General features: G+C 53.9%; 1 protein-coding gene across 1 annotated transcript; it reads left to right on the top strand.

The window, feature by feature from the left end:
- Positions 1–4,301: 4,301 nt before the first annotated feature.
- EDN3 (endothelin 3) lies at positions 4,302–25,534 on the top strand. The gene is given in 5 exon segments (NM_001098582.2): positions 4,302–4,380; positions 4,986–5,256; positions 21,931–22,104; positions 23,181–23,261; positions 25,241–25,534. Coding segments are annotated over 5 exon segments (615 nt in total). The 5' UTR covers positions 4,302–4,328; the 3' UTR covers positions 25,278–25,534.
- The last annotated feature ends 940 nt before the right edge of the window (positions 25,535–26,474 follow it).

The following is a 26,474-nucleotide window of genomic DNA, read 5'->3' on the forward strand; positions in this document are numbered from 1 at the left end:
TTCATTTTTCATCTCTAAAATGGGGGCGATGATTGCTCCAGTTGTGTTGAGTTAGCACAGGGCAAACCAATGATTAAAATCCTCTCCACCAGCTTGTGAATTGTGTCTCCTTTGCACCCTGTGTAGCCAGCAGCCCAGGAAGACTGGTAGTTTTCTAGCCAGGATTTTTTTTTTTCAGTTGAAAGTGACAGAATCCCAAATAAACTAAAAAAAAAAGAAAAGAACGGAAACTCACAATAATATCTCATAGCTATTACCAATGAAAAGCGCAGGGATGGTGTGGATTTCAGGCCCAGATGAGTCCAGGGGCTCAAATCAGGACACAGCCCAGCCTCTCCAGCTCTTGACTCTACTTTTTTTATTTAAATAAATTAATTTAGAAAGGAATTTATATTTCTACCACACATATCATAAATAAAAGAAAAATATAAACCTAACTGCAATGAAAACAATGTTGCAAAATTCTAAAGCAACAACAATAACAATACCCAAAACAACCCAATTAAAAAATGGACATAGGCCTTGAATAGACATTTCTCCAAAGAACATACATATAAATAACCAATAAGTACATGAAAAGATGTCCAACATCAATAATCATTAGGGAAATGCAAATCAAAACTGCAGCTTCATACTGAGGAGGCCACTGTCAAGAAAACAACAACAACAACAACAGAAAATAGCAAATGTTAGAGGAGGTGTAAAGAAATTGGAACCCTCGTGCTCTGTTAGTGGGAATCTAAGATGGTGCAGCCACTGTGGAAGGCGATACGGTGGTTAAACACAAAATGAAAAATGGAATTACCTAATGATCCAGCAGTTCCGCTTTTGTGTACGCACCTGGAAGAAGGGTCTCGAAGAGCTATTTCCTAGCAGCTTCCACACATTAGCTGAAACGTGGGAGCAACCCAAGTGTCTACTGATGGATGGATGGATGGATAAGCAAAATGTGGTCTATACACACAATGGACTATTGTTCAACCTTAAAAGAGAAAGGCATTCTGACACAGGCTACAGGCTGGATGAACTGTGAAGACATTATGCTAAGTGAAACAAGCCAGTCACAGAAGGACAAACCATGTACATGAGCTACTTAAGAGTAGTCAAAGTCATAGGAACAGTTTGAAAGTAAAAGGGTGGTTTCCAGGGGCTGGGGGAGGCAGCAGTTTAACCAGGTATGAAGGGTTATGGACGTGGGTGCTAGTGATGGCTGCCCAACATTTTGAATGGGCTTTTTTGCTTTTTAGGGCTGCCCCTCCGGCATAGGGACGTTCCCGGGCTAGGAGTTGAATTCCCAGCTACGTCTGGGACCTACACCACAGTTCACGGCAATGCCAGATCCTTAACCCGCTGAGTGAGATCAGGCATTGAACCTGCATCCTCATGGATACTAACAGGATTCATAACCTGCTGAACCACAACGGCAACTCCTGTGAATGGTTTTAACACCACCGAACTGTGCAGTGGAAAATGGTGCCAATGGCTGGTGATACATTATATGTATCCCAAAGGGGGAGGGAATCTTAGCTGGATTCCATGCCCAAGACCGAAGCACAAAAATGGGAGGTTTTTAGAGTGTTAAAGACACATCCAACCGAGGTGCTCTCCTGGGCACAGTCTGAAGGACTGAAGGAAAGGGAACGGCCTTCCTCCCTCGTACGTGGCTGCTGAGTGTCACGGCGGCTGTACCTCCACCATAGGTCCTCAGGTTGCTGGAAGGACCAGCTCTAAAATGCTGTCTCTTCTGACTCTCCAGCCCACCATACTCTCCTTCTCTCACTTCTCTGTGGTGTCTCCTCGTCTTAGTTCTCTCTTTCCGGACTTTCCTCCCTCATCTCAGTGAGAAGAGTCCCAGGCCGGGGATGGTCCCAGGGCTCTGACTGCTCCTTGTCCGAACACACAGGACATGGCCTTCTACCTCTCTTCTCTTTTCAGCTGATTAGTATATGTCCTAAATTCTCCAGCCATCCCCCAAACCAAGGTTTGTTTGTTTTGTTTTGTGGGTGATGGGCATTGTAGTTTTGTAGGTGGTGGGCATTGTAGTTGTAGGTGGTGGGCATTGCAGTTTGTAGGTGGTGGGCATTGCAGTTTTGTAGGTGGTGGGCATTGCAGTTTTGTAGGTGGTGGGCATTGCAGTTTTGTAGGTGGCGGGCATTGCAGTTTGTAGGTGGCGGGCATTGCAGTTTGTAGGTGGCGGGCATTGCAGTTTTGTAGGTGATGGGCATTGCAGTTTTGTAGGTGGTGGGCATTGCAGTTTTGTAGGTGGTGGGCATTGCAGTTTTGTAGGTGGTGGGCATTGCAGTTTTGTAGGTGATGGGCATTGTAAGTCCAAGGAAAAGATAGTCATCAGCTGACCCGGCTTCCAGCCCGGCAGGGACAGAAGATAATCCCAGTCTTGGGTTTTTCTAATTTTCAAAGCTTGGGACACAGAAAACAAAGCAGAGGCCCCTGCTTGGTGACACGTGATCCTAAAGATGATGCCTTTCCCCCTCTACTCCTCGACTTGGACGCAGGGACTGGGTAGCATGGAAGGGCGATGAGGGTGAGGGAGAAATTTAAGCATCAGCTCCATTCTGGGGGCTTGGGTGCTTTTCTAGTTACTGCAGCTCCGTGACAAATTACCCCAAACAGAGGGGTGTGGAACACCCATTTGCTATGCTCCTGGGCCCTGTGGGTCAAGCGTGGCGGCTAGTCCTCAGTTGGAAGTCTTTGGGGCTGGGGGGCTCCCATCACCTCAAAGCTCATTCATTCATACAGTGGTTGGCATTGGCTGTGGGCTGTGAGGCCTCAGTTCCTCTCCAACAGTTCACGTGGGCTAGCTTGGGCTTCCTCCCTGCATGGTGGCTGTATTCAGAGGACAAGGATCCCAAGAGAGAGCCACGTGGAAACTGTGCCACCTTTTATGACTTTGCCTCAGAAGGCATGCATGTCAATTCTGCTGCTCTCTTCTCCTTCTTCTTGAAGTGGGTCATTTAGGCTAATGGCTTCTTTTTTTGTGGGAGGAACGTCAAAGGACTGGCAGATGTGTTTAAGTCCTCACCAGTGCCCTGAGACGTGAGGAGTGAAGCCAAGGCCTCAGGCCTGTTATCGTCCTCTGTGTGTCCTGTGACTTCCTGACACCTTGGGGGTTCCCAGGAAAAGCCACTCTAATCCCGTCCAAGCGGATGGGGTGGGCAGCGGCTGAGAGGGGACTGCCGGAAGCCACCTGGAGCACTGCTGCTCTTCCCTCTGGTCAGGGCTTCCCCGTGTGCTCAGAGGTCAGCAGTCCCTGGGAAGCATTCATTCGTGCCTCCACCCATCCATTCACAGATCTTTCTGGAGTGCTCCCTCTGGGCCCAGGCAAAGTTCTCAGCCCAGAGGGTGCTGGAAACAACAAAGTTCATCAAAATCAACCCCCTCTTCCAGGCGGCTCAGTGCAGGAGATAGGTCTCAGGTGAGCGGGAGAGCCTTCCGCAGGGGGGCTCGGAAGACCACGACTGGAAGAGGAAGCTGCCTCCCACGGAAGCCACCGCCTTGTGCAGGGAGCCGTGGGCCTGTCGAGGACACCCCAGGACCGCTAACCCTACTTCTTGGTTGACTTTGCACCTGAGCGCTGCCCACACCCACCAACTCTGAGCTCCTGGGAGAGGCCGGGAGACGCTGCCGGGGGCCGTGAGTCACGAGTGTAAAGTACGCCCAGGGCCTGGCAGGCAGGTCTGTGCCAGGGTAAGGTGTCATCAGGTGAAGCCACAAAGGCTGTTTTCCTGGAGCCCCTGAGATAAAAGATCCATCGCCTTTTCTCTCTCCTGCCGCTCCGGGCTTGGGGGCTGCAGGTCCCCGGACAGCGGGGTGGGGGCGTGAACGCGAGTGCGCGCGTGTGCATGTGTGTGTGTGTGTGCGCGCGCGCGCGCGGCCTTCCGGCAGCTGTCCCGGCCCCCGCTCCCCCCCCCACCGCCCCCGGCCCTGCGCGCCGCCCCCACCCCTCGCCGTGCTGGGTGCGCGCGGGTCGCTGCGCTCCCCCGCGCCTGGGAGGCGACCCCCGTGCGCCCCGGGTTCAAAGGCCCCGCGAGGCAGCTCCAGCCTCTCTGGGGGGCGGGGAGGCGAGGGGGGTGGTGCGGGAGCCAGAAAGCGCGAGCCCACAGCCGGCCAGCGCTGCGCAGGGATGGGCAGTGCGCTCTGAAGTTTGTGACCGTCGCAGCCAACTCCTGGCCGCAGCCCGGGACGCAGCGAGCCAGCGGCCGGCCTCGAACCGCCCTCCCCCCAGCCGGAGGGCGAGGCCAGCTGTGCCCGGCGCTCTTTGGCGGCCACAGGCGTCTGTCCTCCGCTGCTCTCGCGTCCGATCCGGGTTCATGGAGCTGAGGCTGTGGTTCCTTTTCGGGCTCACAGTGACCTCCGCCGCAGGTAAGCGGGTGGGGCGGCGCGCGGCTCGCACACAAAAGGACCCCGGGGCGGGGGCGCGGAGAAGGGTGCCTTGCGGGGAGCGGCCTCCGGCCTGGGCCCGCCACCCCCGCAGGCGCCTGGGGCCGGCCTGGGGGCCAGAAGCTGAGGGCACAGACCACCCCGCCGGCTTGGGAGGTTGCAGCCCACACGCAGGCTGGAGACCCGGGGCCAGCTTGGGCAATTTTTCATGAAGTCGGGGACTTTTCAGAAAGTTTGCGAACTGTTCAGAAACGATGCAAAATGGTTGCAAAGTTTTCCAAAAGCCTGCACAAGGCTCGCAAGTTTTCAGTGAGTGCAAATAGCTTGCACGCTGCAGAGGAAGAGAGAACAGCTCCCCAGCCAGTCACAGAGGGCGCAGGTCACTGGCACACTCCAGAAACTGCACACAGCTTCGTAGACTTTTCCGAACGTTGGGCATAGCTTGGAGACTTGGCAGAACGTGCCATTAGCTTGCAAACTGTGCTGAAAATTTGGCTGTTCCCTCCCCCCGCCAGCATGTGAAGGATGGTGGGTGTCAGAACCTGTACCCCCAAGAGCTCAGGAGCCCCTCTATCTGCCTCCTGCAGGACCGGTGCCTCGTCCCCAGCCTGGGGACGCTGGCAGGAGCGGCGTACCCCGGGCCCCCTCTGCAACCAAGGAGACCATGGCCATGGTGGCAACGCGGGGTCCAAGCCCCAGAAGCTCTGGGCAGGAGCAGGAACCAGGTCCATTTGGGGAGCTGGCTGCCAAGGGGGGCCCTGTGCGCTACCGAGCCCGGCGCTGTACGTGTTTCACCTACAAGGACAAGGAGTGTGTCTATTATTGCCACCTGGACATCATCTGGATCAACACTCCTGAGTGAGTCAGCTCTGGGCAGGGGGTGGGGGACGGGGACAGGCAGCCTGGGGGCTCCAAGGGGTCCTGGGCGCCCCCCAGCCCCGTCTGCCTGGAGTCTTCCTGGCACCGCCTTCAGCCCTTGCGAGGCTTTCTTGCCAGCCCAGGTCGGGACTACAGGTCCACGGAGGGACCCCAGGTCCAGGGAGGGACCCCCACAGCTCCTTTGAGGGCCTGGCCTGGGAGAAACCCAATCCCAGAGTTTCTTATCTGGTGGAGAGCGAGCCCTCCCTCCAAGGGACGTGAGCCAGCCAGAGGGATTAGACACCTGAGAAGCCCACCTGGCACAGAAGAAGCCCTGACAATTAGCTCCTGCCCCAGAGGCCAAGGGCCCGGCCCGCCTCCTGACCCTGCCAGGCTCCGGGAGTTTCACATTCCTTGAAAGCAGCCTGCTCTCTCAGGAGGGCAGGGGTGGGCTTGGCTGGGCCTCTGGAGCCTTGGTCGGGGTGAGAGTCCATGGGCTCCAGGCTCCTTACCTCCTGGGGCAGAGAGCCACCGGGTCCTCCTCAGGCTGGTGCCTGGTGCCCACTGCTGCCCACTGCCCCTGTCCCAGTCGGCCCCCCTTCTCCCCTTGGGTCCTGAAGCTCTCTCTTCCTTCAGGACCCTCAGGGCCACCTGAGTTAGTCTTGGGGTCTCTTTGCCGTAGAGCCAACCCTCTCCCGAGGCCGTGGAGCCCCTTCTGCAGTAACGTCATTCTTGAAGAGGGCCTGACCTTGCTCTCAGGTCACCAGCCTTTGGGCTTTGCCATCTTGGTCCCTACAGTCTGGGACTTTGGGCCAGCTGTCTCTAGGTGCTCATGGGATCTCGTGCGCATCCTGCGCGCAGCCTTCTAGGGAGTCTTGGCCTTCCCAGAGCCCTTGGCCAGGAAAGGCAACTTTGCCGCTGTGTTTGGAGCGCCCTTGATCCACCCTGGGTGGCATCTTGATGACCCGCACGTCCTGACCTTGTCTGACTGGCACCTTGAGAATGAGGTGCCAAGGGTGGTGAACCTGAGGGGTCCTGCGTCTTTCAGATCAGGTCCCGAGTCCCTTCCGTACGCTGGGGGAGATCTGGAAACTCACCCCATTGTGGGAGCCTGGCAGAGAGGGCTGGCTCCTCCGGGGAGCCTGGACACTTGCGCAGGGTCCTGGCTCAGAAGGACCCTCGTGGTTTAGGGCTGCATTTTTGCTGTCCCGAAATGCTTAATACTTTTTGAAGCAGGGGGCGCCACATTGGCATATCATCCCGGGCCCCACCACGTGGAGCTGGCCCTGATGCCACAGTGTGCTTGCGGGCAGCGTCTGATCGGCTCCTACACATGCGGCCAGCTGGCAGCAGGGAGGATGGTGCCAGATAGGAGAAGTGCTGTGTGCTGGGGAGGGACTCCTGGACCGGCCGCCGTCGACTGTTCTCTGTTCTCGGGTAGGGATCCGGGTCACCTTCCCCGAGAGCCCTCCTCACCCCGACACCTGTCACTTTCTGCTTCTCATCCTCCTGGCACTGTCATCTGACCACATGAGCGCCACACAACCCAGGACCCGAGGCAGTGGACGGCAGGAAGAGTCTCGCCCTGGCAGGAATCCCAGGCGGTGGGTCTGGAAGGAGAAAAAAGGAAGCCAAGCGAATTAGGGACCGACGGGTGGGGGGAGGAAGGAGAGAGGGGATATTTGGAGATGACCTTCCTTCTCTGCCTGTTCCAAGCCTCAGGCACTGGCTGAGGAGAGGCGATTGCCCGAACTGCATCCGAGAGGCAAGACAAAAGCTCTGAGATGGGGCGGGAATCCTGCCTCGTAATTCCGGGCTGTCTTTGACTTTTTCAGGGACAGGGAGCTCGCTAACGTGCCCCCCCCCCCACCCCCCAGTTTGATTTACCTCTTCCCCTCTTCCCTCACCCTGATTCATTTTAAACACTGGAGGAAAAGGAGTAAATCTGGTGTTTGGGAGTCCCGTGAGCTACCCGGGAAACACAAATGAGAGTAGCCAGACTCGAAGTCAGACGAGTGATGTCACTTTTATCCCGAAGACCTTCCCGGATGGTCTGTCTCTGTTCCTTTCTTTCCCCCCTCTACTCGTCCCTCCCTCCCTCTTTCTTTTCTTCCCTCCTAAAACTGTCTGCTGATAGGTACACAGAACCGTTGACCATCTTTGTAGCATCTTGGACAAGATCGCAAAAGGTGGAAACGGGCTCTAAGCGACTTGGATCTTTGGAGGAATGGCTGGATTGAGCTGAAGGGACTTTTCCAGGTTCTGTCACCCACCCTTAGCTGTCACCCCCTCTTCTTTAGCAGGTGCTCTTGGTCTCTCAAAACTTCTCTAGGGTGTGATTTGCATCCAGTCCCCACACCTGGCTGTGCTGGGAACCTGTGGGAGTCTGGGTCCTCATGCCTAAATCCAGAGTCTTAAATTTGGGGTGATTTTCAGCTTTTGGTGTCTTTCCTTCTACCCCCCTTTGGTTGCACAGAGCAGGTGCAACCACCCCCTGTATCAGGAAAGGACGCTGGCAGAGTTGCAGGCATTCTTTGAGAACGGTCACCTGGGATGCATTCAAGGACCCAAAGCTCCAGGGGGGATGTTGAGAGTTACTGCATCTCGTGTGGAAAGTTAGCGTCTGCGTGAGGCTCAAGAGACCGGCCACATCCAGACGTATCTTTCAGGGATGAGGGCTGAGTCCTCGGGTTTTCCCGCGTCCTCCTTCTTAGTTCTTCTGGACCTGAGCTTGGTCAGCACCCAGCACCGAGTGACTCAGTAATGCCGGCGATGTCTGGTGAGGCCCTGGTCTTTGCTGTCACCGTGGTTCTGTCCGCAGTCTCCTCCCACCGAGGAGTCCTGTCCCAGGGTGCGTGGATGCTCCTGGAGGTCCTACCTCCCTGCGATGTGTGCGGGGATGTGGGTTTTTGGGGGACTGTTGCCCTTAGCTTCCATTGTATCCTCCAGAAAACTCAGGGCCCCAGAGAGGGGTGAACCAGACGCATCCTGGGCAGCTGTCCTTCTTGCCCCCAGGGAGGCAGCTGAGATGGCAGCTCATCCACAGCATGAGAGATTTCCATGGCTTTCCTTGGCCCCTCCCCCCAGCAACCCCACTGTTGCCAACAAAAACAAAAACATCAGAGAAAAACACATCCCAGCTTATGGTCATGGAAGATTTGCTGAGACTAAGATAAGACGAGAAGGAGGGACGGATACCGCCACGTGCTCCCCTCCCTGTGCACTTGGGGCTGTTTTCCATGAGAAAATGTCAAGAACAGGAGTGTCCTGGGACATGGTGGGGGACTGTGTCTGTCAGGGTCTCCAGAGGTGGAACTAACGTGTGTGTGTGTGTGTGTGTAGATATGTATGTGTGCATACACACAACACACACGCGAGTTTAGGCAGTCTGGAGGCAGAATTCCCCTTTTCCTCAGGGCCCCTCATTCCTCTCTGTCAAGGCCTTCAACTGATTAGATGAGGCCCACCCACCTTGGGACGGGCACTCTGCTTTACTCAGCATCTGCTGATGTCAACGCTAATGGCATTTGAAAGATACCTTCCTAACAACATCTAGACTGGCATTTGGTCAGATGTCTGGGTACCATGGCCCAGCCAAGTTGACCCATCAAATTAGCCATCACTGGGCTCTCAGTTCTAATCCTACCCCACAGTGGGGCAGCCCCCCCACCCCCCACCCCTGCCATAGTACACCTGGCTGCAGAGTGAGACCACCTACCCTCTGACGGCCAACAGAGCTTCAGGGCACCCAGCAAGGAGCCCCACTTCGTTCCTCCCCACTTTGTCTGTTCCTGAGAACTGAAGGAACGTGCCATCTGTTGATCCCTCCGAGGGTGTGATGAAGGTGGCATTGTGACACAGTGACCCTGTTTCCCAACAAAAATCTGAGTCACCTGGGCTGACAAGGAGGAATGTCTTTGTGGAAAGAATAGCACAGGAGCCTGGAATCACGACTCTGATCATCTTGTGGGAAGATTCCAGGCCCAGGAGCAGCCCTGTGTCCTGGTTCTGACTCGCCGCATGGCCTGGGGTAGTGCCCACTCTCTCCCGGTACCCTGTGTAAGGTGCGGACATCGGAGTGGCCCTAGGATGGTGACCCCACAGGATGACCAGCCTGGTCAACCTGACTCAGCCAGCGGGAATGGCGTTTGTCTTGAGGACCTTTCCTCCCCAAAGAAGCAGAGTCAAAATAATAATAACAAAGCATTTAAAGAGGGAGTTTAACGAATGCTACCACACCAAAGGGCAGCCCTTCAGCAGATTCCTCTTTTCCCTGTGTTGTTGAAGAGAGTCGTGCCAGCCCGTCTCCAGGAAGGGCGTTTTAAGTTTGAGAACATCCCAGAGGAAAGGATGGAGCTGGTACCCAGCCTCTGGTGGGTGGAGCCAGCTGTCACCCACTGTGGGATTTCAGGGACTCCGCGAACAGTCACCTGACCCCTGAGGCCGAGGGATGGCCTTTCTGCCGCGGTCAAGGTCATGCAGATGATGATGGGCACACAGGTGTTGACCGTGACTCCTGCGCGTAAAGATGGGTGAGGAGGGCGTGAGAAAGTGCGAGGGACAGTCTTGGCGCGGTGCCTGGACTCTAGTGGACAGTCAGTGTGTCAGAGACAGGACAGCTGGATAACTGCTCAGCCTCTGGGAGGCATCAGCCTCGGGGTGCCCTGCCTGCTGAGGCCCTTCTGGGGCTGCAGATGCCCATGACCGGAGAGTTGAAGGCCTGCTGTGGTCGGCTTCCTCGGACCCTCCGAGCGTGGTTTTGCCCAGCCTTCTGCAGTAACGCTGAGGCACCCACACCCTGGTACCCCAGTCTCCCCCCCCAACCACGGCCCTTGGTGGGTAGTCTGTTTGCCTTCGATTTGCATAAGGTTGACAGGCCCTGGAAAAAGGTGTGTCTGGCTGGCTGTGCTGCTGATAAACAGCTTGATAAGAACTCTGGTGGCCAAAGGTTGTTCCAGGCTTGATGAGCTCTGGCCCCGCCCTCTCAACCCCTCCCTTTTTAAAAAAAAATTTTTATTAGAGTTGATTTACAATGTTCTGTCAATTTCTGCTGTACAGCAAAGGGACCCAGTCGTCCATAGATACAATTTTTTTTATTCTCATATTAGCTTCCTCGTGTTCTGTCCCCAGTGATTGCATATGGTCCCCTGGGCTCTTTTCAGTCCCTCCTTTCTTGTGTTTGGTTGGATGAGGGTCCCCCTCGCCTGGTACATAACTGGGATGTTTGGGGCCTGGGGCCTGGTGTTCTCTGAGGGCCCCGCCCTGGGGCTCCCTCTGCTACGTTGGGGGTGGGGGTGGCAGAGGTCTGGCATTTCAGGATCATTTGAACAATCTGAGTCGAGCCTTTTTGTTCAACGATGAAATCTTGGCAAAGGCGAGTCCACAGAGTAAACATAACGCCTGCCTGGCAGTCATTGCCAGTGTCACCCAGGACCCCGGGCGGGTCACCTGGAAGGCATCCCAGGAAATATTATGGAACCTGTTTACAAAAAAAGAGTAAATAGATAAGGACACGTTTGAGTTCCCGCTGTGGTACAGCACGTTAACGATCCTTCTTGTCTGTGTGGACGTGTAGGTTCGATCCCCAGCCTAACGTGGTAGGTGAAGGATCCAGCATCACTGCAGCTGTGGCACAGGTCCCAGCTGTGGCTTGGATTCCATCCCTGGCCCAGGGAACTGCCATATGCCGTGGGTGCCGAGAAAAAGAAAAAGGAAAAATAATACAATAAAAGAAAATAATAATAAGGAGATGGAAGGTGGCATCAGCCAGACTGGAAGTGATCTCGAACCCAGGGTTCTGATGGATTTGGGTTTTAACCAGCACCCCCCACCCCGCCCGCCCCAGAAATCTAGCCCGCGTCTCCACCCCCAGTTTGAGTTTGCGTAGCTCTGGCTCTGAGAACATTTCATGGCAAGATGTGTCTTTGCAATTTGAAGACCTTGGGGCTAAATTTCAGAGTTTGTTGGCAAGGTCGGTTCAGGCAGGTAGCCTTCCTGTTGGGGTTCATTTGGCCCAAAAGTCCCCTTTTCTCCCCTAGAATGGGTGGGAGAAGGTGAGCTCCATGTCCAGGGGCCAAGATGGGCTAGTTGAAATGCAGCTCGAGCCTGGCTAGTTGAGAGAGACGGGAGGCTGGAAGGCAGCTTGAGCCGCATCAAGAAAACTTGGTACAAAGAGGTCGTGACCTTGTGCGACCCCGGAGGGAGCGTTTGGATTTCTGCTGGATGAAAGAGATGTGGCTGCTAGGAACTTGGCCTTAAATCTGAAGGCAGATGAAAGGCTCTGACATCTCTGGTGTGGTTTATTCCTGCAAGAATTTAAAACAAAGGAAGCTGGGAAGCAAACACTCCTTTCCTTAAGGGGGCCTCACAGCCGGGTCGGAACTCACAGGGCTTTTGTAACTGCAACTTTCCAGCCCGCTCTGGATCCGCAGCATCTCAACACATCTGACCGGGGTGGGGGGGTTGCTCTGCCCGGAGCCCCTTTCTACCCTCAGGCGGTCCCTGGGAACCGCCACTCAGCTCTGGAGCGCAGAGCAAATAGGTCAACTGTTTAACATAGGGTGTCATCCCAAGCCTCGTTCCAGGCGTGACAGAGACTCCTTAAAACGGGACACACACACGCATACTTTCCCCCGATTTGGGATAGAACCCAATTGGATTTAGAAGAAAAATAAATCCAGACAGTGGCCACCACGTGGATGAGCTGTGGGTCCAGACACAGTCTGGGCGGCTTCTAAACCCCTGCTCACCCACCATTTCCCAGGAATGGCCAGCAGCACAGGGCACCCGTGCCAGCTCAAAGTCTCAGAAGAGACTTGGAGAACTTGGCCGGGTTCACAGGCCTGAAGGCACAGGCCTTCTTTTATGGACTTCATAAACAGTAATTCTAGAACCAGGCGGCCAGCAAGCCCGGGCCTGGCCCAGTCACTGAAAAAGCAGAAACAGATTCCTGAGTCCCTGAGACGGAGGCTCAAAGGTCCATGTGCCCAAGGGGTTGTGGTCCTTCCTTTCTCAGTGGTGGCACGAACGGCCAGTGGCTTGGGGAGGGGCAAACGGCTTTGACAAAGTCAGAAGCGAGTCAGCGAGGGGGCAGAGGTATGCATGGCCTTCCTGGTTTTATACTTCTGATGCCCGCGGGTCTCCTGCAGGAGTGAGAATAAGCTGAGGTTTAGGGCATACTCTTTGGAGCAAAAACTGGAAGAGGATGCCAAAAAATTAAATACAAGTTAATGTAGTATGTTTATTTTATTTTGTTTTATTTTTTAAAATTGGAGTGTTTATTAAGTGTTTTAAGTGGATTCATGATTTCTTTTCTTTTCTTTTTTGGTCATCCCGTGGCACATGGAGTTCCCCAGCCAAGAACCCGATCCAACCTACACTTTCCACCTACTTACTCTGCAGCTGCGGCAACACCGGATCCTTTAACCCACTGCGCTAGGCTAGGGCTCGAAGCTGTGTCCCAGGACTCCAGAGAGGCCGCCGAGCCCATTGCACCAGAGTGGGAACTCCCAGTATTTTTTTTTTTTTTCTTTTTAGGGCCACACCCACATGGCATCTGGAGGTTCCCAGACTAGGGGTCAAATCGGAGCTGTGGCCACTGGCCTACACCACAGCCACAGCAACATCAGATCTGAGCCATGTCTGCAACCTTGATTCCACAGTTCATGGCAACGCTGGATTCTTAACCCACTGAGTGGGGCCAGGGATTGAACCCACATCCTCATGGATACTAGTCGATTTTGTTACCACTGAGCCACAGTGGGAACTCTCCAGTATTTTTTTTTTTTTAAGATCAAAATTAGTGCAAAAATGTCATAATCAACCAAGTGTTGACATTTTTAATAGAGACAGAATCCGACCCTTTGCTTGTCTGGCTTGTCTCACCCTCTTGCCCTAATCCCAGCCGGGGTTCTCGTTTGGGGATAAAGCCTGTAACTCTAATCCTTGCAGGCAATTAGGTTAGGAAGCAAATGAGTGTCTTAGTTTTGCTGTGACGGTGAGTATGCCTTTGTTCAGGAAGACTTTCTATCTTTCAGGTGGAATCCCCTGAAAATCAGCGAGAGTGTCTCCCCTTATTCTCTGAGGTTATTTCAAAGGGAGGTGTCATGGTGTCTGTGCTATTTTTTAAAAAAACTTTTTAATCCTTCTACACATGCCCCCCCCATCCTTAAAAAAAAAAAATACCTGCTCCTATTTTACCCCTCTGTTTCCACTGCTGGAAACTATTTTGAGCCACATCTGTCTGCAGCTTTGCCTAAAGTTATAATGGGGCCGCACCAGACAGACGTGGGTTTACGCATATGCCTACATCCGACCTGGAATTCGTTAGGGTCCCTGGAGGGTGGGGGAGGGAGACTCTAGCCTAACTCACGTGCATGCCTTGGGGTTGTACCAGTGTCGGGTGGCAGCGAATCTGTCCGATTCCATAGATGGCTTCATTTCCCACACTTTGTAAGCGTTTGTTGCCCTAACTTTTTTCCTTTCTTTTTTTTTTTGAGCCGTAACTCTTGGAAAAGCTATCCCACACAACAAGCAGAGAAGGGTCTTTGTGTGGGTCTCCCTTCCTTGGACCCCAATGCTTCCCCCAAACAGCCTTCCTTTGGAGCCCGTGTGCCTCTGATGGGGGGAGGTGTTTGGTCCAGGAGCTGATGGCGTGATATAGTCTGTGGCTTTTAAGCTCATGTCTAGGGCAGGTGGATGGGAAAGAGTCCTAGTCTTTGGGGAGAGACCCCGCATTTCACTGGGTTTTCTTCCTGGAGAGAAAGGCCAGGTTCTGCTCTGGCACTGATGTGGTTCAGAGAGGCTCAAGGACTGTGACCGCCTTTGGGGGTCTCTTGGTGGAAGTTGGAGCTGGACAGCCCTTCCAGAGACCCAGCCCTTTCATTCCGAAACCCCAGAGAGAAGCTGCTCACTGAGAGCCTCTTGGGGCGTTGGTCTTCCATTTGGACTGGAAGCCCGGGTCTGCCAGCCCAGGGAAGCCTCTGGTTTTGTCTATGATGCACCTGCAGGAGTGACCATCAAGACGTGCTCTTCCCACTTCAAGTGATGTAGAGACCCCCTTCCCTCTAGGAGAACCCCCAAGATAGGCTAATGGAGGTCAAGGAGAGAGGAAAGGCAAGAACTAGCTAAGAGCCTTGTGCATCTGAGAGATGGGGCATGGCCTAGAAGCAGGGGCCACTCTCTGCCTCCTTCCCGCCGTCTTTCCTTCATTTAGCAGATGTTTATTAATGAGCTGTTCAGGTATTATTGGGCACCTGCTCTGAGCCGGACACTGCAGGTGCTGGCCCAGGTGTCAAGGTGACCAGGCAGAGTCAATCAGTGATTCTAGCTGGACAGAGACCAGCTGTTGCGGGACCCCCCCCCCCCCCCCCGCCGAGGGAACAGAGGGAAGGCACACCTGCAGCACAGGTGTGGAAACGCCCTCTGATCTTGAGTCTGACTGGTGGGGGTCCATCTTCTCTTTGAAAATGTTTATAATTCTGATAAAATTCCCCAGCAGCCAGGTCTTGGATAAACCCAAAAATTGTGTGTGTGTGGTTTCTTTTCTTTTTGAAGGAGAGGATGTCTTTAAAAAAAATAAAAGTTAACCACCAACCCCTAGCACATGGCTTACCTTTTTGATATTTTTAAATACTGTGGGGTCACTGATTATTTCTGAGGCTGTGGGAAGACTTTGTCCACTGGCGGGTGAGAGAGGAGCAATCTCCCGTGGAGTCTTCCCATTTAGAGACTTGAGGATTTTCTGCAGTAGAAGTGAAGCTGCAGTTCACTGGACATGGTTTGTGAGCATGAAGTTTGTGTCCTATTCTTTAGAACCAGAAAGAGTGTGTGTGTGTGTGTGTGTGTGTGTGTGTGTGTGTGTGTGTGTGTGTCTGCTTGTATAACAGGGTCACTGAGGAGCTGCATTTCCTGGCTGTTTTCTTTCCCGGAGGTTGCAAGGGCACCCAGTGGTGGTCTGGCATGAGGCCTGTCCCAAGCAGGCTCTTGCAAGCATGTGATGAGTGGACAAGGACTACATTTGCTGAAGGAAAAGACTTCCGAGGTGGTCAACCAAGTGTCCAAGCCGGGCTCTGAGCATCGTGGGGCCATGTGCTTGCTTCCACCTGCCCAGAGGACAGTGTGGTCCAAACCAAACATTTCCCAGTGCGCACACCTGGGAAGAAAGGACTCCAGCCAGCTTCCTTTGCTGGTTTTGTCCTGACTCAGAGCACATCCTTTTGTGTTTGATGTGGTGAAGACAGTCTGCTCGTCCTTGGCAGCTGCGGAGACTTTGTGTCTTTCTCTTAAACCCAAGAGATCATGCTTGCACCCATCTCGAGAAAGTGAGTTTCAGGGTCAGCTAGAGGTCTCTGGTGGCCAGCAACAGAAGCCTAGTGCAGCTAACACAGCATAGGAGTTTGTTGGAAAGGCACTGGGTAGCCCACAGATTGGGGGTGGGGGAAGGAGAAACAGCATCAGGCTCAGAAAGGAGGGGTACCAGGCCAGACCGGGGTCCCAGGGCAAGATCAAATGGACCAGGCACAAAGGGGCCACATGGAAAGGAGCAGCTCCGGAGTATTTGCTGAGCTTGAGTAGCTTTGCTTGAACTTCTTTGCTCAGGTGTCTCAGGAGGGAGAGGGTGTGATGGGCCAGCTTGGGTCACCTGAGTCCTGAGGCTGGGGCAGGCGAGCCAGAATGATTGACCGTCATGCGAAGACGTCACACAACAAGGGAAAGGGTGCTTCCCCAAGGGCAAGATGAGAGACTGGATCCCAGGAGACAAATACAGCCTGCATCCATCTGGCTCCCCTGAGCTGGTGGTCCCCCTCGTCCCTTTGCCCAAAGTGGAGGCCGGGAGCGGGGAGGCCACTAGATGTTTGTTGAAGTGAATGGATGCTTCTGTTGGCCTTTGAATATTCAGCTGCTTCTCGTTTTTACTTTACCCAGTCTTACTCTTAGAATAGCGTTCCTAGCTCGCAGTTCTTGCGAGTGAAGATTACAAAGATGGTAAATGGGGGTGACCCACACTTTCCTCCTTTCCCAAGGCGATAGCTTGAAGCTTTGAGGCAACGGACTGGGGCCTTCTAAGGAAAGAATTTCATAAAATCTGCAATCGAGCCCTGGTTAGAGAACCTGTTGGAGTCTAGACGTTGACTCTCTGGGGAGTGGTGGGGGGCAGGATCTAGTGACCACTGGTGCCGGGCAGCTGGGGGCTGCCCCCTGCCTGTCTGCCCCCGGGAAACAGTTGTTCCTCTTCCTCTCGGCTGAGGGACCTCTCGGTAACACGTGTCCCCTGGGCCCAAAGGCGATGCTGTCTCCGCTCTCCCGTTTCAGAAGGAAAAATGTGAACCAGGGGACGTGGAGCAGCAACATTCTGATTGTGAAATGAGAATGTTGTTTGTTGGGGACACACGCAGCTAGAACATGGGCTTTTTGCATTGAAAACAACAACTATATTTGTAAAAATAGCATCAGGTCCTAATTTTGGCACGGTGTCACATGACCTGTCTGGCTTTGCTTACAGGACAAGTCACTAGACCAGGGGTTGTAAACTGAGATGCCCATGAGGGCCAGACAGGTAATGAAAGCAAGCAGAGAAGCACAGGTGGAAAATGCCTGGGAGGGCAGGGACCGGAGCAAAACGGAGGGCTCGAGCCAGGCTCCGAGGGTCTTACTTGGCTCAGACGTTGGAGCACCGGGTTGGTGTTAGTATAATGGCCAGTTATCCAAGAGAAGCTGGAAATTGGGATGTTTATGTGAAATTTTCAGATTAAAAAAAAGCCCCTTCTTTTGACTGGGTGAAGCCCACAAAAATGCCCTTTTACTAACCCTGTACTAGATTAAAACCGTCCTGTTCACGCATGTTCACCTAGAGCCTAGTCCAGTGTCTGTACATCCAAAACCACTCAGCAAATATTTATTGAGCAGTATGCAATGGCGAAACAAACAAACAAACAAAAGGACAGCTGAGTTTTCAAGGACAGTTTGATAAACTTTCCTGAGAATTTAGAACTTGGCCAGTGAGGTTCCTTTTGCTGCTTCTGGCTGGCCTTTGTGAATATCTGTCTGCCACCTTTAACTTCAGGGATGGAAGCCAGTTTCCCGATGAGAAGGATGGAGCATGTTGATTCCTTTATGAGGAGGTGACGTTAGACTTAAAACAGACTCTTGGAAGAAAAATTCAACTTTTCTTATTAGAAACGTCTTGTAGAGGGAAGTAGAGTGTATCCAGTGTGATGCTGCAGGTGAAGAATGAATACGGGGATTCGAAAGTTTGCTGTTTAGTAACCTTTTTACACGACATTCGGGAGGAAGTGGTAAATAAGGAACGCTGTGATAAACATGACTCTGGCATCTCCATCACTGACCCGATGATGCATGTCCTGAGACATGTGTTGAGGACTTTTTATACAAAGACACACAACCCTAAATATTGCCTATGTGAATGTTTTGGGGTGCTTTGTTATGTCCAAGAGCATTTAGACTGATCTTATCAACTGCTTCTTTTTTGTTTGAAGCCCTGTGTTGTAACTGGAACACTAGCAGGTGGAAGGGCTCCCTGCTCTGATAAAGCATTGCATCCTCTAAGCCCTACTGTAGGACAGTAGGCTAAACCACAGGTCAGATGGTGTGCGAGTCTAAGTTACCGCTGATTTAACTATCTTCATAGTTCCATCCAGTTCACTGTTGAAGAAACTTTCAATAAATGGTAAAGGCACCGAGACACCTGAGACATGAAGTGCTTGTTGGGCAGATAGTGTAGGATGCTGGACCAGCCAAAAGGAAGCCTGTGCAAAGAACCGCATTGCTATGTCATATGATGCTCTGGTTCCTTCTCACCCGTCTTTACTGCTTAGTCACACATCTCAAGTGCAGACATGGTGGGTGGGGTTTTTCTGCCTGGCACCACTCTCTTGAATTCCCAGACCAAAAAACTATCGACAGCAGCAACATTAATTTACCACTAGGAGCTCTCTGCTAGGTATTTTCCACACAGTCCGGTGTGTCATTCGGTCCGTCCGCCAGCCCTTTCGGAGATTGGGAAACTGTGGAGCAGGTGGAGTGACCATCATGTAAGTGCTTTACAACGTAGCAATGGGATCACCAGGCAGCCTCTCTCTGTGCTCTGTGTACCTTGCATATACCTGTATGTATTGGCTTGTAAAGTTTCCTGTACCTGTGCTGTTTTCTTTTTCTTTTTTTGCTTTTTAGGGCTGCACCCTTGGCATATGGAGGTTCCAGGCTAGGGGTCTAACTGGAGCCACAGCTGCCGGCCTACACCACAGTCACAGCAATGCCAGATCTGAGCTGCGTCTACCACCTATGCCACAGCTCACGGTTAGGCAGGATCCTTAACCTACTGAGTTAGGCCAAGGATCGAACCCACAACCTCATGGTTCCTAATCAGATTCATTTCTACTGCACCATGACGGGAACTCCTGTGCTGTTTTCTTATACTAGTAGCATGTGAACACCTGAAGGCCTTCTGCATCCCTGTCATACTCAGAATAATACCAGGCCTTGAAAATACTGAAGATTCAGTTCCAGATCACCTTCACAAAGTAAAAATCGCAATAAAGCGAGTCACACGAATTTTGTGGTTTCCCAGTCTGTATAAAAGTTATATTGATGCTATACTCTAGTCTATTGAGTACATGTTAGCGTTCTGTCTGAAAAAAAATGTACCTTCTTTAAGAAATACTCTATTGCTAAAACGTGCTGGCTCATCATCATCTGACAAGGTTGTCACAAAGCTTCCATTTGTAAAATCCATAATATCTGTGAAGCGTAATAAAACCAGGTATGCCCAGATATAGTGGATGCTTGGCAAATGTTGGAAATTCTTTGTAATGGATTTTGTGGTTATTGAGCTTTTTAGGGTTGGAGAGAGTTCAAACTTGCTGGACTAGTTTATCTCAAATCTACAACCAGTTGCTCAATGAATAGTCTTCATTTGCTCAGCCTGGTGCTAGGTCCATGGCAGGTGCAAAAGAAGCGGCCCCCCTTTCTCTTCTCGAGGACTTTGTATCCACTCTTAAACCTGTGCAAGAAAGACCCCTGCCCTGGGCCCTGTGGGGTAGAGGGTACCTCTGACCCTTCTCCGGCTGTATCTCCCACCCCGCTGCAAGGAGTCTGTGGGACCGAAAGCCATAAACTCCTTCTTCTGGACCACGATCCAGGTATTCAGGATCCTAGAATCCCCTACCCTGACAGATGCCCCGAGTCCACTCGCAGGGTCTGACACCTGCAGACAGAACAGGGATCTGGCACAGCTGCCAAGGCCTACAGGGTAGCCAGGGGGCAGGTGCTTGCAGGAGAGGGGGCAGATGGAGCTTGGGGTACATGTGGGATGGAGCAGTATGGAAGGGAAGGTGCCAGATCTCCTTGTGCTGCCATGTTCCAACACAGACCTCCAAGGAACCCCAGAATCCTCAATTCAAACCCCAACCTCTAAGGTCTTTGAAGATATATTTGTTCTGGTAGGAGGACAGAACTCTTTTGTTTAAGTGCTTATCAGATTGATTTAAAACCTTGACGTTTCAGAGTTCCTGCTGTGGCTCAGTGGTAATGAACTCTGCTAGTATCCATGAGGACGCAGGTTCCATCTCTGGCCCTGCTCAGTGGGTTAAGGATCTTGCATTACCATGAGCTGGGGTGTAGGTTGCAGGTGCGGCTTGGATCCCGAGTTACTGTGGCTGTGCCGTAGGCTGGCCCCTAGCCTGGGAACGTCCATATGCCGCAGGTGCGGCCCCAAAAAGAAAGAAAGAAAGAAAAACACACACACACACACACACCTTGAACACCCAGGGCTGGGAGCAGGGGTTTCCCTGCTTCCACAAAAGTTCTTGGAAAGCTGCAAGGGCTCATTTGCATACAAGCTCCTCCCACTAGGCTGTTGGGGAAGTTTAGCTTTTGTTTCCCTGTCAACAAATACTGTGTCTCCTTTTCCTCATTTAAAACACGTTAGAACATCTTTGTGAAGTTCAGTGCCTCTGCACACACACGTGCCTCACCAGCTGACAGCAGTTCCAAAATTGGAGGCCTTGCAGTTGACGGAAAAATGCGAGCCTTGGTTGTTGCTCCTTGTGTGTAATTTTCACCAAGAAGTGGGGGACCGGGTTAAATGTCAACACCTCGAGATTTAATGTGGCCCTCGTCCTGAAAATCTATACCTTGGCCCAGCCCTGCCTCTCCACAATGTCTGCATTGTTTGGCCACCTCACCCCACCCCCGTTTCCCATTCCTGAGCAAAGACGGGGTTTTAGCAGAGCTTCAGCCCAGGGTGGAACTGGGCCCTGCTTGCTTTCTCTGGCCTTTACGCATAGACGACTCAGCCCTGGGCCTGCCTGGGTCCAGGGAACCCACAGGAGGCCGGTCCTCAACTCACGTGCATGGGGGGAGGGGGAAGAGCAGGGGGGAGGGCGGTTTGTTCTCGGCTCCTTAGGCCCCCAGCCTGGCACGGCAGGGAGGAAGTGCGTTCCAAGCATCAGGTCACTGTGGGGCACCCCCTGCTTTGCCCTCACCACCCCGAAAGGCTCCATGACATGTGTTTTGAATTAAAGTAAATTCAATTGGATGTTATTTTGGAAACAGAGAGTGTGAGAACCCCCTTTGTGCTGGATGGCTGGGGTATTCCATGGGGCTCCCAGAAACCAAGGTGGTTCATCTGAGGACCGGCAGGAAAACCAAGACCTATTGGAAAAGCAACTTTTGGCCAATGCCTTTCCTTTAGTCATTAGTAAGTTGTCCCCCAAATCCTACCGAATAGCGCTCACGAAGTAAGCATCTGCTTTGAAGTTTTTTCCGCGGAACTGCCTAGCCGTGAGCTCCCATCTCTGGAGAGCTCTGGTTTGGATGCACACGAGCATGAGAAACAGATTTAAGCGCGTATTGTTCCACGGGACACCATCACCCCTCTCCCAGCTCCAACCGTAAACCAAATGGGTAAACTGTTTCAGACTCCTTTTTTTTTTTTTTCTTCCCTAAGAAGACGTTTCCCAAGGCCAGTTCTGTCCCCCACTCTGTCTCACAGGGCACCGAGGGTTCCTCTGATGTGGCGTCTTTGAGGAAGCCATGTTCAGAGACCGGGATGCGCCCCGAATGTGGCCGTGATGGGATTTGCCGGATTCTCATCAGCACAGACTGCGAACTGATGCGCTCCAAGAATGCGGTGGCAGGCGGGTGGGAGCTGGCCTTGGGCTGCGGGGTCGGAGAGTGTCTTACTGGTATGGACGACCAGGCCCAGGCGCTGCTGGCTCAAGGACAAAGACTGGCGCCAGCCTTCGGGTCAGCCGGAATGTCCAGGGCAGGGCTTTGGGTGCAGCAAGCAGACGTAGAACTTGCTGGGAGGACCCAGGCCAAGAGGCTTACTTGGGTCTAGAAAAGGCTGAAGACGCACACACACGTGCCCAGAGCCGGGCTCCCCAGAGGCTGGCTGCTGACGGGGTGCGGGGACCTCATCCCCCAGGGCCTCCCCATCTTTCCACCCCTGTGGTCCCAGTGTGCTGTCTCGGGGTTAGGGGGTAGCGGAGGTGACCGGTTCACTCCAGTTGCGGGGGATGGACACAGCACCTGGGATATGGTTGCACCATCTATGTCCACCCCGCCCACCGCCTGGCCAGCTCTACACCCATGGGCAGGGAGACTGGGGCGTCTTGTCCAGACGTGGCCCTGACGTCGCTCTGTCCTTTGCAGACGGACTGTGCCCTACGGACTGTCCAACCACAGAGGCAGCGTCCGGGGCAGGAGGTCAGCCGGGCCGTCCCCGCAGAGCTCTCAGCCGTCGAGGGGGACCCTGCGCTGCGCCTGTGCAGAGAGCCAGGACAGAGCCTGCGTGTACTTCTGCACCCGGACCCTGGCTGCCCGCGGGTATGACCCCTCCCTGGCTTCCACAGTTCCCGAGACCCATGGCCCTGGGTGCAGCAGGGCTCCCCGGTTGAGGTCCAGCAGGTGGGGAGGGCGGGGGCTTCAGACAGAGGGGGCGTGGGCCCTCGGATTCTGGAGGACTGCGGGGGGTGCACTACAGCGGTGTCCCAGCCCCCTCGCTGCAGCGGTGTCCCTGTCCCCCTCGCTGCCTTTCAGAACTTCACCCACAATGTGGCCACGGCCGTGTCTGGTCTCCAGACGCATTTCTTCTGGACTGCACAGCGATTTGCCAAAATCTGAATGAGTTGCCAACACTTAAGAAATTAAAGAATTACCACCCTTCACCCCCCCCCCACCAAATGTATATTTTTAGCTTCTTCAAAAATAGCACATGGGACCATCTGGTCTCACCAGCCCACATTCAGTCTTGGCCAGATAGGCTGGAACTGAGTGAGGGCCATTCATGTTTGAGGGGGACCTACAGTGTCCATTCACTTATGCTGCTCATCGTCTTACTTGGTGACCTCCCAGGCCCCCGGCTTTGAGACCCTGTAATCTGTTTTAAGTGCAGGAGGGAAGCTTTGGGTTCAGTGTAGACGCAGTAACTGAGCAGACCCCAGGTTCAACCTGTGGTGGCCCTTTCGGTTGGTTTATAATAGGTTTTCTTTGTCTCGTTCTTTACTTTGGGCCAGGACGCATCAAGCCCGCCAGGCAGAGCTGCTCCAGCCAGAGCTCCAGCCAGAGCCTTGGGTGGTGGCGTGGGCCCTCCAGGGGCTTCCCAAGCAGGTGCCAGAGGCGCAGAAGCAGAGGGGGTGGCAACGCAGCACGTGCGTGGCATCCAGGGGCCGGGGGCTGCTGTCTAGAAAATTTTCTTTCTTGGCTGCCTAACACCCCATGAATTACTGAGTCGTGTGGGGAGAGGCTGGACCTTGGTGGGAGTCCACCCACTGGGTGCTCAGGCTTCAGAAGCTGTGCGAAGACGTGGTCCTGGCCGGGGGGAGAGAAGTGGTAACTGGACACGGGAAAAGTGCCACGGGGAGATGCGAGTTGATTCATTCAAGCCGGCTCTCTCCCCGCAGGGCTTCCAGGACACCAGAAACCCCTGACAAAGAAGCAGGAAAGCCAGCAGGCAGGGCCACTGGAGGCCTGTATCCGAGAAGGTGAAACCACTTTCTGAGTCGCTGTCCCTTTGGGGTCCTGGAGGAGGTGGGGGGCAACATCTGGTCTGTGCGGGCAGCTGACGGGGACCTTGTGGCGCATGAGGGGCATCCACAGGCAGCGGACTTTTGGCAGGCAGAGCGCCCTGGGGGAGAGTGCAGCCTGAGCTGGGGACAGCCCGCCCTGCGTCGTGGGGCCCGACCCCTGCGTGTCCCCTGCAGCTTTCGAGCAGCGATGACAGGGCCTGGATTTCACTGGGCAGCCTGGACAAAGCTCCCCAACCACTGCTGCTCAGAGCCCCCCACAGGCTCAGCTAGGGGGGCCCACGTTGCCCCTCTGCTCCCATAGCAACACATAGTCTTCAGAAAAAGAACCATTTCTGCTTTTTAGCCGCGGATTCTGGTCCGAGGTGAATTCCGGCAGCTGGGCCTCAGGCCCTCCCAGTCCTCCAGTGCATTTTACGACTTTTTCTTTAACCCGCCTGTCCTTTTTGTACAAGCCTGAGGGCTTCCAGCCGCCAAACCGGGTTTGTCATTCTAATCAAATGGTTCTTAATGAGTTGCCCACACATCTGCAAGGGGATGCTAATTTCTCTTCATAGTCATGGCCTGGAGGGGGCTTGAGTTCCCGCAGGGCCGGATCAAGGGAAGAGGAAGTCCTGCTTGGTATACGGGAGGCTTTCCAAATTGGTGGCAGATCGCTTGAGTGGCCTGGAGAGGGATCTGTCAGCACCCATGACCAAGTGCAAAGGGAGGAGGAGGGCTGAGCAGCACAGAGAGACCCCAGGAGGCGGGAGTCAGGCTGCGGCTGGGCCTAACTTTGCCTCCCCGTCCGGCTTCCTCTTTCCGGCTCCCTCACTCCAAACCCCGCTCAGCAAGAAGGGTTGGGGTCCAAAGCGTCCCTGCATCGGGTCCTTTATTCACGCACGCCTGTGGGAACCCGCGGAAGCACACGTGCTATGCGAGGCACCATCCTAGATGCTGGGAACACCACAGGGAATCAGGCCTTCCTGGCATCTCCGGGCGGGGGGAGCAGATAGCAAACAAATGCTTCAAGCACAGGAGGGCATGCGGAGGAGAGCAGGGAGCAGGCTGGGAGTGGAAAGTGTTAGGAGTGGTTGTGGTTTGGGTGAGAGGTGACATTGGCATAAAGACCTGGAGGAGGAGTTCCTGCAGGTAAAGAACCCTACCAGTTTCCATGAGGATGCGGGTTCGATCCCTGGCCCTGCTCAGTGGGTTGAGGATCTGGTGATGCCATGAGCTCTAGCTCAGATGGGACCCCTAGCCTGGGAACTTCCATATGCTGCAGGTGCGCCCCTAAAAAGGAAAATGTAAAAAGACCTGGAGGAAGTGGGGAGGGGTGAGTCAGAGGGGTGAGGGTGGGAAGGAGGCGTCAGGCTGGGGAAGGGGACGTGCAAAGGCCCTGTGGTAGGAACGTACTGGGCGTGTTCCACGAACACAGGAGAGGCCTGCACAGAAAAGGCACCAGTTATTTTCGCTGCTGTGGTTAGTGTTCTGTCACATGTTCAGAAGATGAGAACAGTGCCACGGGTGTCCCGCTGGAGCCTGGAAAGGTGGTTCTTCTCTGTCTTTACGACGCCTGTAAAAAGCTTTACTGTAAGAAGCTTTATTGGGAAGAAGACGCCTTTGCCTATAAGCCACAATCCCTCCTTTCCTGCAAGACTCAGTCATTCCCGGGGTCACATTCGCAGTGGAAGCCGCCTCTGTCCCGAGCTTGTGACAGTCAGCATTGGGACCAGGCCGTGGGAGAGCTCCCCGCGGCTGCATCTGCCAGCGGGATTGTAGTCACACCTCCCCAGGTGGGTGGCAGGCTCTGAAATCGCCGAGGAGCGCGGGTGAGGAGGTTCGGTTCCCAACAGGGAGCACGGGGCCTGGAGATGGGGTGGGGAGGCATCTCCTCCCGCAGCCAGAACGGCTCGTAACAGACCGCCTTTTCTCTTTGCCCCCCTTTTCCGAGGTAGGTTGAAGTCAAGGACAGACAAAGCCAGGAGGCTTTAGACCTCCCCCATCAAACGCCTGCCCAGGCAGCGGCCTCCCCCGCATGCTGCCTGCCCGCCTTGCTCGGCCTTTAGGGAGCCTCTGGGAGAAGGCCCTGCAGCAGGAAGGCCTCAGTCCCGGCCCGACACGGTTCACATTTCCACCTCTTTGAGGACAAGGAATGAGTTTTGCCTGGGGGAGAAAAGCCACTCAAAGGGGCCTCCCTGAACGGTGCAGCCCTTCCCCCAGGCCGGCCCCATCCAGAGACCCTGGTTTCCCTAATGGGTAAAACGATCCCAGCTGTGCCCTGGGGCCCGCCGCCGCCCAGGGCTCCGGTTTCCTGCAGGAAATTGTTTGGGGAGAGCTAGGGCACGTCGCAAAGCCATTCTCTCCCAGCACAAGTGGACTTCAAGCTAACTCTTTGCAAATGTCAACCCGTGTCCATCTTGAGACAGAAGCAGCAGACGGCACCGAGAGCACGCTGACATCTGGGCCCTCGCAAAGGGCAGGCGTGGGGTGTGAGCCAGTGGGGCCGCCGGGCTCAACATTAGACGCCCTTTGTAGCCACACTGGAGTTGATGAATTTGAAGCGTAGAGGATTTGGACAGAAATCGTCCGCTGTGCTTGGTACCCACGAGAAGAATGGATCTCAAAACAAACAAACAAACAAAAAAAAAAACAAAAAAAGGAAAGAAAGAGGTAACCTTCATGTTTTCAATGAGAAAAAAGGAGGAAATTGATCTGAGCGTGTGGCTCCCGGGACGCGATGCGTGGCGGAGGTCGCCCTTTGCAGAGCGGCCACCAGATGACCGTAGACCTTGGTCCCTGGAAGCCACTGCACAGGCAGCCCCAGCTCAAGTGACTAGGGCGATATTTGTTTTCCCAAAGAAAGGTGGCTCTTTGGGGGAATGGCTTCAAAAAAAGCCACAAACACAAACGCTTGGTAAATTGTGTAAATTTCTATTTGTCGATCTAATTGGCAACAACTGGGAGCTGTAGCGCCTGACAGTTTGCTGTCTCTTTCAGCCGTGCTCTAACTGCCACGCTGAGATTACCGAGCATCTGAAGAAGATGCGGTGTTTAGTCATCCTCGGGCGTGGGGAGCGCACCCCCCCCCCCACCCTCCCCATGGCAGAGAGATAAGAACCGGCCTTTGAGCGCACGGCCACGTGGTGATGTGATGGCGAATGCCTGGGTGCTGGCCTTGAGTAAATGCTG

The sequence above is a fragment of the Sus scrofa genome, chromosome 17 (genome assembly GCF_054392235.1).
Source record: "Sus scrofa isolate SSC_HxYL_T2T_F1_AM1 chromosome 17, Sscrofa_HxYL_maternal_Yorkshire_Landrace_v2.0, whole genome shotgun sequence".
NCBI classification, from domain to species: domain Eukaryota; kingdom Metazoa; phylum Chordata; class Mammalia; order Artiodactyla; family Suidae; genus Sus; species Sus scrofa.